Source organism: Heptranchias perlo, unplaced genomic scaffold, assembly GCF_035084215.1.
Source record: "Heptranchias perlo isolate sHepPer1 unplaced genomic scaffold, sHepPer1.hap1 HAP1_SCAFFOLD_161, whole genome shotgun sequence".
Taxonomy (NCBI): Eukaryota; Metazoa; Chordata; class Chondrichthyes; order Hexanchiformes; family Hexanchidae; genus Heptranchias; species Heptranchias perlo.
This window is the reverse complement of record NW_027138870.1, coordinates 284,958-301,683: the sequence shown is the minus strand read 5'-3', so window position 1 is coordinate 301,683 and position 16,726 is coordinate 284,958. Positions and strand designations below refer to the sequence as shown.

Here is a 16,726-nt window from a genome sequence, read left to right as displayed (position 1 = left end):
GTGTTTGTGTCCAGATGATTCCGTGTCTGTTTGTGTCCAGATGATTCGGTGTGTGTTTGTGTCCGGATGATTCGTTCTGTGTTTGTGTCCGGATGATTCGGTGTGTGTTTGTGTCCGGATGATTAGTTCTGTGTTTGTGTCCGGATGATTCGGTGTGTGTTTGTGTCCGGATGATTCTGTGTGTGTTTGTGTCCGGATGATTCGGTGTGTGTTTGTGTCCGGATGATTCGGTGTGTGTTTGTGTCCGGATGTTTCCGTGTGTGTTTGTGTCCGGATGATTCAGTGTGTGTTTGTGTCCGGATGATTCCGTGTGTGTTTGTGTCCGGATGATTCGGTGTGTGTTTGTGTCCAGATGATTCGGTCTGTGTTTGTGTCCGGATGATTCGGTCTGTGTTTGTGTCCGGATGATTCGGTCTGTGTTTGTGTCCGGATGATTCGGTCTGTGTTTGTGTCCGGATGATTCGGTGTGTGTTTGTGTCCGGATGATTCGGTGTGTGTTTGTGTCCTGATGATTCGGTGTGTGTTTGTGTCCGGATGATTCGGTGTGTGTTTGTGTCCGGATGATTCGGTGTGTGTTTGTGTCCGGATGATTCGGTGTGTGTTTGTGTCCGGATGATTCGGTGTGTGTTTGTGTCCGGATGATTCGGTGTCTGTTTGTGTCCGGATGATTCGGTGTGTGTTTGTGTCCGGATGATTCCGTGTGTGTTTGTGTCCGGATGATTCGGTGTGTGTTTGTGTCCGGATGATTCGGTGTGTGTTTGTGTCCGGATGATTCGGTGTGTGTTTGTGTCCGGATGATTCGGTGTGTGTTTGTGTCCGGATGATTCCGTGTGTGTTTGTGTCCGGATGATTCGGTGTGTGTTTGTGTCCGGATGATTCGGTGTGTGTTTGTGTCCGGATGATTCGGTGTGTGTTTGTGTCCGGATGATTCGGTGTGTGTTTGTGTCCGGATGATTCGGTGTGTGTTTGTGTCCGGATGATTCGGTGTGTGTTTGTGTCCGGATGATTCGGTGTGTGTTTGTGTCCGGATGATTCGGTGTGTTTGTGTCCGGATGATTCGGTGTGTGTTTGTGTCCGGATGATTCGGTGTGTGTGTGTTTGTGTCCGGATGATTCGGTGTGTGTTTGTGTCCGGATGATTCGGTGTGTGTTTGTGTCCGGATGATTCGGTGTGTGTTTGTGTCCGGATGATTCCGTGTGTGTTTGTGTCCGGATGATTCCGTGTGTGTTTGTGTCCGGATGATTCGGTGTGTGTTTGTGTCCGGATGATTCTGTGTGTGTTTGTGTCCGGGTGATTCCGTGTGTGTTTGTGTCTGGACGGGTCAGTGTTTCTTTGTGTCCGGATGATTTGGTTTGTGTTTGTGTCCTGATGGGTCAGTATGTGTTTGTGACCAGAGGTTTCGATGTGTCCCTGTTTCGAAGCAGGAATCATGACGATATTATTTTCCGTACAATGCAGGACGACAGCAATTGCTGGATTCACCCTCTGCCTGCATGATTGAATGAAGAGGAGTTCTCAGAGTGTCCAGTGCCACAGGCCCATCTGAATCCCCGGGGTCTCTGGGGATGGAAAGGTCTCTGTGTACGATCATGGGAGGCCTGATCACAACTCTTGGGTCACCTGTCGCACTGGGAGAGTTCACTGTGGGTTCTTTCTCAATGCGTTTCCAATTCTGCCAACCCTGATGCCCTTTTCCTGTTGAACAATCCACAGTGAGGTAACCCCAATCTCCGTTTGCAGTGCACCGTCATGATGTAGAATAAATAAATATGTACAAATGAGCTATTTTTGTTTCTATTGTTCATTTAAACACCCCCACCCCTCAGTAAACCAGTGACCCACATGCTCCCTCCACACTCTTCCCCGATTCTTCATCGTTAAACATGCTTTGCAAATGAAGAGAAATCAGTCATTTCAAGTGATAGTTTGTAACTGGATGCAGCAGTCAGTGAAAGCTCTGTACAGTATGGTTTGTGATCTGTACAGTTTAAAAAGATTATCATGCAGCGTAACAGCAGAGGCCAAAAAGCCATGTTCAGGTTTCAGTGAAAGTGGAGCAGGTGGGAATAGATCTGTCCCAGAACATTCCAGCTCAATGTTAAAACCCTCCCTTACTTTTTTTTTTCACATGCGTACAAAGTCCTGGTCACATGAACATTAGCAGTTGGTTTAACATGTCCTCGTGACCTGTCTGTCACTCTCCCTAGCCCAGATTCCGTGCCCTCACCCCCTCTCTGTCAGTGCACATAGTACAGCCAGTAGATCAGGTTGAATAAGCCGAAGGTTATGGGGAACACGATTCTTGACCATTTGTCGATTGTGCTAACATCCGTCAGCTTTGGGATCCTCAGCTTGAGTTTGGACGATCTCCGACGCAAGCGGCTTTTGGCGAGGTCAGGGTCCGCGTTGCGATCCCTGGCACTGAGCGCTAATCCATCCCTGGATCCAACCTTTCGGAACTGGATTCCGGAGCTGTCGAAGGACATGACCGAATTGCGGGAGTCACTCACACTGCTGGCAACCTCGGAGGGCATTACCTCGTCATTCAGTTCCAAGGTGCTTAGGAGGATATTTCCATATGCATCGACCTGTATCGAGGGAAAGCACTGTGTTAGTGCTGTTAATATTACACTGCATTCTCACACTGCTCAGGGCAACAACAGGCTCCTCCGACTACCTGATTGACGTGTGTCACCCCCAGTTACAAGTGACAGAGTGCAGCCACGAGCTCCGAATATATCGTCCAAAGGAAAAGACTGAGAAACGTTAGCGATCAGCATGCTCAGGGGGGTTATTGTAAAATAAAACATTTAATGCCAATATTTAAACTTTTTTTGAAACATTGGTGTGATTGGTGTCTGTGATTAAGGTGCAGAGATACCAGTGAGGAATGCAACATTTCAGGGTGATGGACTGTGTTGCCCAGGTCTGCTTGCTGTTGTCAGATGTGATGTCAATCTGGAGATATCACTCCAAACTCTGCAAATTAAACAGGCTAAAGTTGCTGGTATAAAAGTGTTCATAGAATTACACAGGTCTACATAGAATATACAGCATAGAAAAGGCCATTCAGCCCAACTGGCCTATGCCGGTGTTTATGCTCCTCATGAGCCTCCTCCCACCTCTCTTCATCTCACCCTATCATATCCTTCTATTCCTTTCTCCCTCATGTGTTTATCGAGCTTCCCCTTAAATGCATCTATGCTATTTGCCTCAACTACTCCTTGTGGGAGTGAGTTCCACATTCTCACCACTCTCTGGGTAAAGAAGTTTCTCCTAAATTCCCTATTGGATTTATTGGTGACTATTTTCTATTGATGACCTCTAGTTTTGGTCTCCCCCACAAGTGGAAACATTTTCTCTACGTCTACCCTATCAAACCCTTTCAGAATTTTAAAGTTCTCCCCTCAGTTTTCTCTTTTCTAGAAAAAAAAAGCTCCAGCCTGTTCAGCCTTTCCTGATAAATATATCCTCTCAGTTCTGGTATCATTCTAGTAAATCTATTTTGCACCTTCTCAAGTGCCTCTATATCCTTTATAATTTGGAGACCCGAACTGTTCACAGTGCTCCAAGTGTGGTCTAACCAAGGTTCGATATAAGTTTAACATAACTTCCCTGCTTTTCAATTCTATCTCTCTGGAAATGAACCCCAGTGTTTGATTTGCCTTTTTTATGGCATTATTAACCTACATCACTACTTTTAGTGATTTGTGTATCTGTATCCCTAGATCCCTTTGCTCCTCTATCTTGTTTAGACTCTTATTTTCCAAGCAGTGTGTGACCTCCTTATTCTTCCTACCAAAATGTACCACCTCACACTTATCTATATTGAAATTCATTTGCCAATTACATGCCTATTCTGCAAGTTTATTAAAATCTTCCTGTATTTTGTCGCAGTCTCCCTCAGTATTAACTACACCCCCCAATTTGGTGTCGTCCGCAAATTTTGAAATTGTAAACAGTGGTCCCAGCACCGATCCCTGTGGAACACCACTTCCCACCTTTTACCAGTCTGAGTACCTAACCTTAACCCCGAGCTTCTGTTTTCTGTTTTGTAACCAATTTACTATCCATTCTGCTACCTGTCCCCTGACCCCACATGCTCTGACCTTAGTCATGAGTCTACAATGCGGTATCTTATCAAAGGCTTTTTCAAAACCTAAATATATTACATCTACGACATTACGCTTGTCTACTCTTTCTGTTACTTCTTCAAAGAATTCAATAAGGTTAGTCAAGCATGACCTTCCCAGCAGAAACAATAGAGGTGCCATTACACTACTGGGTGTATTCTATAGGCCACCAACTAGTGGGAAGGATATAGAGGAGCAAATTTGCAGGGAAATTACAGGGAAGTGCAAAAGCCATAGAGTAGTGATAACTGGGGGATTTCAACTATCCTAATATAGACTGGGATAGTAATAGTGTAAAGGGCAAAGAGGGGGAGGAATTTTTGAAGTGTGTTCAGGAGAACTTCCTTCATCAGTACGTTTCCGGCCCAACGAGGAAGGAGGCATTGCTGGATCTGGTCCTGGGGAATGAGGTGGGCCAAGTGGAGCAAGTGTCAGTGGGGGAACATTCAGGGAACAGCGATCATAGTATCATAAGGTTTAGAATAGCCAAGGAAAAGGACAAGGAGCAATCTAGAGTAAAAATACTCAATTGGAGGAGGGCCAATTTCAGTGGGATGAGGACGGATCTGGCCCGGGTAAATTGGAATCAAAGATTGGCAGGCAAAACTGTAATCGAACAGTGAGCGGTCTTTAAAGAGGAGATAGTTCGGGTACAGTCTGGGTGCATTCCCACAAGGGGGAAAGGGTAGGGCAACTAAAGCCAGAGCTCCCTGGATGACGAAGGAGATAGAGTGTAAGATGAACCAGATAAAACGGGGTGTATGACAGATATCAGGTTGATAATAAAAATGAGAACCAGGCTGAGTATAGAAAGTTCAGAGGGGAAGTGAAAAAGGAAATAAGAGGGGCAAAGAGAGAGAATATGAGAATAGACTGGCGGCCAACATAAAAAGGAATCCAAAAGTCTTCTATAGGCATATAAATAGTAAACAGGTAGTAAGAGGAGGGGTGGGGCCGACAAAAAAGAAGATCTACTCATGGAGGCAGAGGGGATGGCCGAGGTACTAAATGAATACTTTGCATCTTGTCTTTACCAAGGAAGAAGATGCTGCCAGAGTCACAGTAAAAGAGGAGGGAGTTGAGATACTGGACAGGCTAAAAATTGATAAAGAAGAGGTACTAGAAAGGCTAGCTGTACTTAAAGTAGATAAGTCACCCGGTCCGGATGGGATGCATCCTAGGTTGCTGAGGGAAGTAAGGGTGGAAATTGCGGAGGTACTGGCCATAATCTTCCAAATATCCGTAGATAGGGGGGTGGTGCCAGAGGAATGGAGAATTGCAAATGTTACACCCTTGTTCAAAAAAGGGTGTAAGGATAAACCCAGCAACTACAGGCCAATCAGTTTAACCTCAGTGGTGGGGAAACTTTTTGAAACGATAATCCGGGACAGAATTAACAGTCACTTGGACAAGGGTGGATTAATTAAGGAAAGCCAGCACGGATTTGTTAAAGGCAAATCATGTTTAACTAACTTTTTTGAGTTTTTTGATGAGGTAACAGAGAGGGTAGATGAGGGCAATGCGGTTGATGTGGTGTATATGGACTTCCAAAAGACGTTTGATAAAGTGCTGCATAATAGGCTTGTCATCAAAATTGAAGCCCATAGAATAAAAGGGGCAGTAGCAGCATGGATATGAAGTTGGCTAAGTGACAGGAAACAGAGAGTAGTGGTGAACGGTTGTTTTTCGGACTGGAGGGAAGTGTACAGTGGTGTTCCCCAGGGGTCAGTGCTGGGACCTCTGCTTTTCTTGATGCTTATTAATGACTTAGACTTGGGTGTTCAGGGCACAATTTCAAAATTTACAGATGACACAAAACTTGGAAGTGTAGTAAACAGTGAGGAGGATAGTGATAGACTTCAAGAGGATATAGACAGGCTGGTGGAATGGGTGGACACGTGGCAGATGAAATTTAACACAGAGAAGTGCAAAGTGAATCATTTTGGGAGGAAGAACGAGGAGAGGCAATATAAACTAAATGGTATAATTCAAAAGGGGGTGAAGGAACAGAAAGATCTGGGGGTATATGTGCAGAAATCCTTGAAGGTGGGAGGGCAGGATTGAGAAAGTGGTTAAAAAAGCATACGGGATCCTGGGCTTTATAAATAGAGGCATAGAGTACAAAAACAAGGAAGTCATGATGAACCTTTATAAAACACTGGTTCGGCCACAACTGGAGTATTGTGTCCAGTTCTGGGCACCGCACTTTAGGAAAGATGTGAAGGCCTTAGGGAGGGTGCAGAAAAGATTTACTAGAATGGTTCCAGGGATGAGGGACTTTAGTTACGTGGATAGACTGGAGAAGCTGGGGTTGTTCTCCTTGGAACAGAGAAGGTTGAGAGGAGATTTGATAGAAGTGTTCAAAATCATCAAGGGTTTAGATAAAGTAAATAAAGAGAAACTGTTCCCATTGGCGGGAGGGTCGAGAACCAGAGGACACAGATTTACGGTGATTGGCAAAAGAACCAAAGGTGACAGGAGAAGAAACCTTTTTACACAGCGAGTGGTTATGATCTGGAATGCACTGCCCGAGGGGGTGGTGGAGGCAGATTCAATCATGGCCTTCAAAAGGGAACTGGATAAATACTTGAAGGGAAATATTAGCAGGGCTACAGGGAAAATGCAGGGGAATGGGACTAGCTGGATTGTTCTTACAAAGAGCCGGCACAGGCTCAATGGGCTGAATGGCCTCCTTCTGTGATGTAACCTTTCAATGCTTCCCTTCTGAAATCCGTGCTGACTATTCGTTATTATATTTTTATTTTCTAGAAGTTTTTCTATTACATCTTTGAGTGAGGATTCCACTATCTTTCCTACCACTGATATTAAGCTAACTGGTCTGTCGTTCCCTGGACTGGTTCTATTTCCCGTTTTAATTAGAGGAATCACATTAACTGTCCACCAATCCTCTGGCACCATTCCCTTTACTAATGAATGTTTCTATATGTGTAATAGAGTCTCTGCTATCTCCTCCCTAACTTCTTTTAATATTCGTGGATACAATCCATCCGGACCAGGGGTTTTATCCTCTCTAAGTTTGATTAGTTTATCAATTATCTCCCCCCTTTCGATCTTAAATATCTTTATATTTTTTGATCTCTTCTTCTAATGTCCTGCCCACCCTGTTAGTCTCCCTGGTAAATACTGAGGCAGAATAATTATTCAATATTTCTGCCATTTCACTGTCATTACCTGTCAGTTTATTGTGTGTATCCCTTACTGGCCCGATCACTATCCTTTTGTTATTTATGTGTCTGTAGAATACTTTACTATTTCTTTTTATATTCCTTGGTGGATTAATTTTGTAATTCCTCTTTGATTTCCTAAATGCTTTTATGACATCTTCCTAATCTCTCCCTATTCCCGTTTGTCATCCTCTCCTTTATTGTCTGTGTATTTAGAGTATGCCTTTTTGGTTTCAATTTTACCCGGATCTCTTTATCCATCCATGGTCTTTCATTATTGGTTAGTTTGTTCTTGTTTTTTAGAGGAATATATTTCTCCTGAACTCTATTGATCACCGTTTTAAATATTTCACACTGCTGTTCGATCTCTTTGTCTGTCTTTTTTTCCCCAGTTTACCTTTCCTTGTTCCATTCACATCCCCTCAAAATTAGCTTTTCTCCAATCTATTACTTAATCATAGAATCATAGAAAGTTACAGCACAGAAGGAGGCCATTTGGCCCATCGTGTCCGTGCCGGCCGAAAAAGAGCTTTCCAGATTAATCCCACTTTCCAGCTCTTGGTCCGTAGCCCTGCAGGTTACGGCTCTTCAGGTGCACATCCAGGTACTTTTTAAATGAGTTGAGGGTTTCTGCCTCTACCACCCACTCAGGCAGTGAGTTCCAGAGTTTAAAGGAGCTAGGAAAGAAATTAATAAGTAGGACCTCAAAGGTAGTAATCTCCGGATTAGTCCCAGTGCCACGCGCTAGTGAGGATAGAAATAGGAGGATGGAGCAGATGACTGTGTGACTGGAGAGATGGTGCAGGAGGGAGGGCTTTAGATTCCTGGGGCATTGGGACCGGTTCTGGGGGAAGTGGGACCTGGACAGGCCGGACGGGTTACACCTCAACAGGGCCGGGACCAATGTCCTCGCGGGGAGGTTTGCTAGTGCTGTTGGGGAGGGTTTAAACTAACTTGGCAGGGGGATGGGAACCTGAGCATAGATTCAGAAGGGAGCTAAGTAGAGCTGGAAATAGAAGACAAAAAATTAGTAAGTGAGTTTGGAAGGCAGAGGATACAAAGGTTAGAAAATAAATAACAAAGGAGTTTGGCAGTGCTTAATGGTATATACCTCAATGTAAGGAGTCTAGTGAATAAGGCAGATGAGCTGAGGGCACAGATAGACACGGGGCAGTACGATATCTTAACTATTACAGAAACACGGCTTAAAGAGGGGCAGGAATGGCAGCTCAACGTCCCTGGGTACAGTGTTTTCAGACGAGATAGAGAGGGGGATAAAAAAGGAGGGGTGGCAATATTGGAAAAAAATAAAAAATTTCTAAAAGAAACAATTATGTCTGTGAGGAGGGATGATATGTTAGAAGAATCGTCAAATGAGGCCTTATGGGTTGAGCTAAAGAACAAAAAAAGTGGCAGTCACACTGCTGGGAGTGTACTATAGACCCCCAAACAGTCAGAGGGAGATAGAGGAGCAAATATGTCGGCAAATTTCTGAGAAGTGCAAAAACAACAGGGCAGTAATAGTAGGGGGTTTCAACTTCCCGAATATTAACTGGGACACAAACAGTGTGAAAGGTATAGAGGGTGCAGAATTCTTAAACTGCATTCAACTTTTTTAGCCAGTGCGTAGCAAGCCCAACAAGAGGAGGGGCAGTTCTGGATTTAGTTTTAGGGAATGAGGCTGGGCAGGTGGAAGGAGTATCAGTGGGAGAGCATTTTGCTGGTAATGATCATAATTCAGTTAGATTTAGCATAGTTACGGAAAAGGACAAAGATAGAACAGGAGTGAAAGTTCTCAATTGGGGAAAGGCCAATTTTATGAAGCTGAGAAGTGATTTAGCAAAAGTGGACTGAAAACAGCTACTTGTAGGTAAATCAGTGGGAGGCATAAAAGGGGGAGATTGTGAATATTCAGAACAAACATGTTCCCACAAAGAAAAAAGGATGGGACTCCCAAATCTAGAGCCCCCTGGATGACAAGGAGCACACAGGGTAAGGCATAAAGGAAAACTTATGTCAGACACCAAGAACTCAATACTACAGAAAACCTAGAGGAGTATAGAAAGTGCAGGGGTGAAATTAAAAAGGAAATTAGGAAAGCAAAGAGAGGGCATGAAAAAATATTGGCAAGTAAAATCAAGGAAAACCCAAAGATGTTTTATAAATACATTAAGAGCAAGAGGATAACTAAGGAAAGAGTAGGGCCTATTCGAGACCTAAAAGGTAAACTATGTGTGGAGGCGGAAGATGTGGGAATGGTTCTTAATGAATACTTTGTGTCTGTCTTCACAAAAGAGAGGGACGATGCAGAGATTGTAGTTAAGGAGGAGGAGTGTGAAATATTGGATGGGTTTGACATAGTGAGAGAGGACGTATTAAGGGGATTAGCATCTTTGAAAGTAAATAAATCACCAGACCCAGATGAAATGTATCCCAGGCTGTTAAGAGAAGCAAGGGAGGAAATAGCGGAGGCTCTGACCATCATTTTCCAATCCTTTCTTGCTATGGGTGTGGTGCCGGAGGATTGGAGGACTGCTAACGTTGTACCGTTGTTTAAAAAGGGAGAGAGATAGACCGAGTAATTACAGGCCAGTCAGTCTAACCTCGGTGGTGGGCAAATTATTGGAATCAATTCTGAGGGACAGTATAAACCGTCATTGAGAAAGGCACGGGTTAATCAGGGACAGTCAGCACGGATTTGTTAAGAGGAGGTTGTGTCTGACTAACTTGATTGAATTTTTTGAGGAGGTAACAAGGAGGGTCGATGAGGGTAGTCTACATGGATTTTAGCAAGGCTTTTGACAAAGTGCCTCATGGCAGCCTGGTCAAAAAAGTACAAGCCCATGGGATCCAAGGGAAAGTGGCAAGTTGGACCCAAAATTGGTTCAGTGGCAGGAAGCAAAGGGTAATGGTCGACGGGTGTTTTTGTGACTGGAAGGCTGATGCCAGTGGGTTTCTGCAGGGCTCAGTACCAGGTCCCTTGCTTTTGGTTGTATATATTAATGATTTGGACTTGAATGTGGGGGGCTTGATCAAGAAGTTTGCAGATGATACAAATATTGGCCGTGTGGTTGATAGTGAGGAGGAAAGCTGTAGACTGCAGGAAGAGATCAATGGGCTGGTCAGGTGGACAGAAAAGTGGCAAATGGAGTTTAATCCAAAGAAGTGCGAGGTAATACATTTGGGGAGGGCAAACAAGGCAAGGGAGTACACAATAAATGGGAGGATACTGAGAGATGTAGAGGAAGTGAGGGACCTTGGAGTGCATGTCCACAGATCTCTGAAGGTAGCAGGACAGGTAGATAAGATGGTTAAGAAGGCATACGGGATACTTTCCTTTATTAGTTGAGGCACAGAATATAAGAGCAGGGGGGTTATGCTGGAACTGCATAAAACATTGGTCAGGCCACAGCTTGAGTACTGTGTACAGTTCTGGTCACCACATTACAGGAAGGATGTGATTGCACTGGACAGGATACAGAGGAGATTTACGAGGATGTTGCCAGGACTGGAGAATTTTAGCTATGGGAGAAGATTGGATAGGCTGGGGTTGTTTTCTTTGGAACAAAGGAGGCTGAGGGGAGATTTAATTGAGGAATATAAAATTATGAGGGGCCTAGATAGAGTGGATAGGAAGGACCTATTTCCCTTAGCAGAGAGGTCAGTGACCAGGGGCATAAATTTAAAGTAATTGGTAAAAGGATTATAGGGGAGCTGAGGAGAAATTTGGTCTTTATCTTACTTATGTCTTTATCAATCATTATTTTAAACCTCATTATGTTATGATCGCTATTGCCTATTTGTTCCCCTACACTTTCTTCTCTTATCTGCTCCAGTTCATTTCCCATTACTGGATCCAGCAGTGATTCCTCTCTTGTTGGGCTTCTTACATACTGGGTAAGAAAGGAGTCCTGGACACATTGTAAAAACTCCATTCCCTTTTCTCCATTCCCTACTTCCTCTTGCCAGTTTATTTGGGAGCAGTTGAAATCTCCCATGATTAATATTCAATGTTTTATACTAATTTCATGGATTTGCCTACAAATTTCATCCTCCACTGCCCTTCCATTATTGGGTGGTCTGTAGAATATCCCAATTAATGTGATCGATCCCTTCTTAATCTTTATCTCAATCTATATGGATTCTGTTTCTATTTTAATATTAGTTATGCCCATTTTTATGTTGCCATTATATTGTCTCTAATCAGCAGAGACATCCCAACTCCCCCTTCTTTCCCGATCCTTTCTAATTACGTTATATCCTGCAATATTTAACCTCTAATCCTGCTCTTTATGGAGCCGTGTTTCAGTTACCCCAAAACATCCGGCTCCTCGCGAGCAATGATTGACAACAGTTCCTCTGTGGATACTGATTGGTGGGTGTGGGTGTGGTGGACTGTGATTGGAGGGTGTGGTGGACTGTGATTGGAGGGTGTGGGTGTGGTGGACTGTGATTGGAGGGTGTGGTGGACTGTGATTGGAGGGGTGTGGTGGACTGTGATTGGTGGGTGTGGTGGACTGTGATTGGAGGGTGTGGGTGTGGTGGACTGTGATTGGAGGGTGTGGGTGTGGTGGACTGTGATTGGAGGGTGTGGGTGTGGTGGACTGTGATTGGAGGGTGTGGTGGACTGTGATTGGAGGGTGTGGGAGTGGTGGACTGTGATTGGAGGGTGTGGGTGTGGTGGACTGTGATTGGTGGGTGTGGGTGTGGTGAACTGTGATTGGAGGGTGTGGGTGTGGTGGACTGTGATTGGAGGGTGTGGGTGTGGTGGACTGTGATTGGAGGGTGTGGGAGTGGTGGACTGTGATTGGAGGGTGTGGGTGTGGTGGACTGTGATTGGAGGGTGTGGTGGACTGTGATTGGAGGGTGTGGGTGTGGTGAACTGTGATTGGAGGGTGTGGGTGTGGTGGACTGTGATTGGAGGGTGTGGGTGTGGTGGACTGTGATTGGAGGGTGTGGTGGACTGTGATTGGAGGGTGTGGGTGTGGTGGACTGTGATTGGAGGGTGTGGGTGTGGTGGACTGTGATTGGTGGGTGTGGTGGACTGTGATTGGAGGGTGTGGTGGACTGTGATTGGAGGGTGTGGGTGTGGTGGACTGTGATTGGAGGGTGTGGGTGTGGTGGACTGTGATTGGAGGGTGTGGGTGTGGTGGACTGTGATTGGAGGGTGTGGTGGACTGTGATTGGAGGGTGTGGTGAACTGTGATTGGAGGGTGTGGGTGTGGTGGACTGTGATTGGAGGGTGTGGGTGTGGTGGACTGTGATTGGAGGGTGTGGGTGTGGTGGACTGTGATTGGAGGGTGTGGGTGTGGTGGACTGTGATTGGAGGGTGTGGGTGTGGTGGACTGTGATTGGAGGGTGTGGTGGACTGTGATTGGAGGGTGTGGTGGACTGTGATTGGAGGGTGTGGTGGACTGTGATTGGAGGGTGTGGTGGACTGTGATTGGAGGGTGTGGGTGTGGTGGACTGTGATTGGTGGGTGTGGGTGTGGTGGACTGTGATTGGAGGGTGTGGGTGTGGTGGACTGTGATTGGTGGGTGTGGTGGACTGTGATTGGAGGGTGTGGTGGACTGTGATTGGAGGGTGTGGTGGACTGTGATTGGAGGGTGTGGGTGTGGTGGACTGTGATTGGAGGGTGTGGGTGTGGTGGACTGTGATTGGAGGGTGTGGTGGACTGTGATTGGAGGGTGTGGGTGTGGTGAACTGTGATTGGAGGGTGTGGGTGTGGTGGACTGTGATTGGAGGGTGTGGTGAACTGTGATTGGAGGGTGTGGGTGTGGTGAACTGTGATTGGAGGGTGTGGGTGTGGTGGACTGTGATTGGAGGGTGTGGGTGTGGTGGACTGTGATTGGAGGGTGTGGTGAACTGTGATTGGAGGGTGTGGGTGTGGTGAACTGTGATTGGAGGGTGTGGGTGTGGTGGACTGTGATTGGAGGGTGTGGTGGACTGTGATTGGAGGGTGTGGGTGTGGTGGACTGTGATTGGAGGGTGTGGGTGTGGTGGACTGTGATTGGAGGGTGTGGGTGTGGTGGACTGTGATTGGAGGGTGTGGGTGTGGTGGACTGTGATTGGAGGGTGTGGTGGACTGTGATTGGAGGGTGTGGTGGACTGAGATTGGAGGGTGTGGTGGACTGTGATTGGAGGGTGTGGGTGTGGTGGACTGTGATTGGAGGGTGTGGGTGTGGTGGACTGTGATTGGAGGGTGTGGGTGTGGTGGACTGTGATTGGAGGGTGTGGTGGACTGTGATTGGAGGGTGTGGTGGACTGTGATTGGAGGGTGTGGGTCTGGTGGACTGTGATTGGAGGGTGTGGGTGTGGTGGACTGTGATTGGAGGGTGTGGGTGTGGTGGACTGTGATTGGAGGGTGTGGGTGTGGTGGACTGTGATTGGAGGGTGTGGGTGTGGTGGACTGTGATTGGAGGGTATGGGTGTGGTGGACTGTGATTGGAGGGTGTGGGTGTGGTGGACTGTGATTGGAGGGTGTGGGTGTGGTGGACTGTGATTGGAGGGTGTGGGTGTGGTGGACTGTGATTGGAGGGTGTGGGTGTGGTGGACTGTGATTGGAGGGTGTGGGTGTGGTGGACTGTGATTGGAGGGTGTGGGTGTGGTGGACTGTGATTGGAGGGTGTGGGTGTGGTGGACTGTGATTGGAGGGTGTGGGTGTGGTGGACTGTGATTGGAGGGTGTGGGTGTGGTGGACTGTGATTGGAGGGTGTGGGTGTGGTGGACTGTGATTGGAGGGTGTGGTGGACTGTGATTGGAGGGTGTGGGTGTGGTGGACTGTGATTGGAGGGTGTGGGTGTGGTGGACTGTGATTGGAGGGTGTGGGTGTGGTGGACTGTGATTGGAGGGTGTGGGTGTGGTGGACTGTGATTGGAGGGTGTGGGTGCGGTGGACTGTGATTGGAGGGTGTGGGTGTGGTGGACTGTGATTGGAGGGTGTGGGTGTGGTGGACTGTGATTGGAGGGTGTGGGTGTGGTGGACTGTGATTGGAGGGTGTGGTGGACTGTGATTGGAGGGTGTGGGTGTGGTGGACTGTGATTGGAGGGTGTGGGTGTGGTGGACTGTGATTGGAGGGTGTGGGTGTGGTGGACTGTGATTGGAGGGTGTGGTGGACTGTGATTGGAGGGTGTGGGTGTGGTGGACTGTGATTGGAGGGTGTGGTGGACTGTGATTGGAGGGTGTGGGTGTGGTGGACTGTGATTGGAGGGTGTGGGTGTGGTGGACTGTGATTGGAGGGTGTGGGTGTGGTGGACTGTGATTGGAGGGTGTGGGTGTGGTGGACTGTGATTGGTGGGTGTGGGTGTGGTGGACTGTGATTGGAGGGTGTGGGTGTTGCACACGGAACTCCCAGCCAATGAGGAATTGCAACCACCCGCTGACAGCTGTCACCTCAACAAACAGTGTCGCCTGTGACTGGAGCCGGCCTTTGCCGGGTCTGGACGATCAGACACTCACCCTCTTGTTCTCGAGTCTGCTCCTCTCCGTGTTGCTCTTGCTGACTCTCCCCGTTGGTATCTTCTGCTGCTGTGGGACTTTCCCAAAGAAAACATAATTGACGAAGGCGTACTCCAGCAAGGCCAGAAAGACAAACACAAAGCAGCCCATCAGGTAGATATCAATGGCTTTCACATAAGGGATCTTGGGAAGGGTCTCCCGCAGGTGTGTGTTGATTGTTGTCATGGTGAGCACAGTCGTGACCCCTGGAGCAAAGGAGAGAAGTCCAAGAGTGATTCGCCATTAACTCGGAGCAGGAGGAGCTGTGTTCAGGCAGGGCCCAGTGTGGTGCTGAGCAGCACAGGGCCCCTGGCTCCAGATCCGATCCCCAGTCTGTGCTGATCCTCGTCCTGCTACTACTGGGGACACGACAATTGACCTCGGTTCCTCGGGCGAGGAAAGGAAGAGGAATGAAAGAGCGGGCACTTCACCAGCGCCTTGCGTGGCCCGAGGGCGCCCCAACGTGCCGTCCAGCCAATCACCTGCTTTTCAACTCTGGTCAATGTTGTGATGTGGGGCAAGTGAGATCAGCCAGGGTTCCCGCTCCGGTCATCATCCGCGGGCCCGACTGGACATCTGGACATCATCCGCGGGCCCGACTGGACATCTGGACATCATCCGCGGGCCCGACTGGACATCTGGACATCATCCGCGGGCCCGACTGGACATCTGGACATCATCCGCGGGCCCGACTGGACATCTGGACATCAGCCTGTCTCCCCCGCGGCCCGGGGAAGGGATGGCGGGTATTATGGAGTGTGTCCAGGCGATGGATGGCGGGTATTATGGGGTGTGTCCAGGCGATGGATGGCGGGTATTATGGGGTGTGTCCAGGCGATGGATCGCGGGTATTATGGGGTGTGTCCAGGCGATGGATCGCGGGTATTATGGGGTGTGTCCAGGCGATGGATGGCGGGTATTATGGGGTGTGTCCAGGCGATGGATCGCGGGTATTATGGGGTGTGTCCAGGCGATGGATGGTGGGTATTATGGGGTGTGTCCAGGCGATGGATGGTGGGTATTATGGGGTGTGTCCAGGCGATGGATGGTGGGTATTATGGGGTGTGTCCAGGCGATGGATGGTGGGTATTATGGGGTGTGTCCAGGCGATGGATGGTGGGTATTATGGGGTGTGTCCAGGCGATGGACGGTGGGTATTATGGGGTGTGTCCAGGCGATGGATGGTGGGTATTATGGGGTGTGTCCAGGCGATGGATGGTGGGTATTATGGGGTGTGTCCAGGCGATGGATGGTGGGTATTATGGGGTGTGTCCAGGCGATGGATGGTGGGTATTATGGGGTGTGTCCAGGCGATGGATGGTGGGTATTATGGGGTGTGTCCAGGCGATGGATGGTGGGTATTATGGGGTGTGTCCAGGCGATGGATGGTGGGTATTATGGGGTGTGTCCAGGCGATGGATGGTGGGTATTATGGGGTGTGTCCAGGCGATGGATGGTGGGTATTATGGGGTGTGTCCAGGCGATGGATGGTGGGTATTATGGGGTGTGTCCAGGCGATGGATGGCGGGTATTATGGGGTGTGTCCAGGCGATGGATGGTGGGTATTATGGGGTGTGTCCAGGCGATGGATGGCGGGTATTATGGGGTGTGTCCAGGCGATGGATGGTGGGTATTATGGGGTGTGTCCAGGCGATGGATGGTGGGTATTATGGGGTGTGTCCAGGCGATGGATGGTGGGTATTATGGGGTGTGTCCAGGCGATGGATGGTGGGTATTATGGGGTGTGTCCAGGCGATGGATGGTGGGTATTATGGGGTGTGTCCAGGCGATGGATGGTGGGTATTATGGGGTGTGTCCAGGCGATGGATGGTGGGTATTATGGGGTGTGTCCAGGCGATGGATGGTGGGTATTATGGGGTGTGTCCAGGCGATGGATGGTGGGTATTATGG

The 16,726-nt window shown here is 48.0% G+C and overlaps 1 protein-coding gene across 1 annotated transcript; it reads right to left on the bottom strand.

Annotated features, from left to right (window-relative positions):
* Positions 1-1,912: 1,912 nt before the first annotated feature.
* Positions 1,913-15,656, bottom strand: LOC137309314 (gamma-aminobutyric acid receptor subunit beta-4-like). Its single transcript, XM_067977565.1, has 2 exons — positions 14,777-15,656; positions 1,913-2,588 (listed from the first exon to the last, which is right to left on the bottom strand). Exons 1-2 carry the CDS (start codon positions 14,999-15,001, stop codon positions 2,238-2,240), a joined length of 576 nt encoding a protein of 191 aa, XP_067833666.1. The 5' UTR covers positions 15,002-15,656; the 3' UTR covers positions 1,913-2,237.
* Between the last annotated feature and the right edge of the window lie 1,070 nt (positions 15,657-16,726).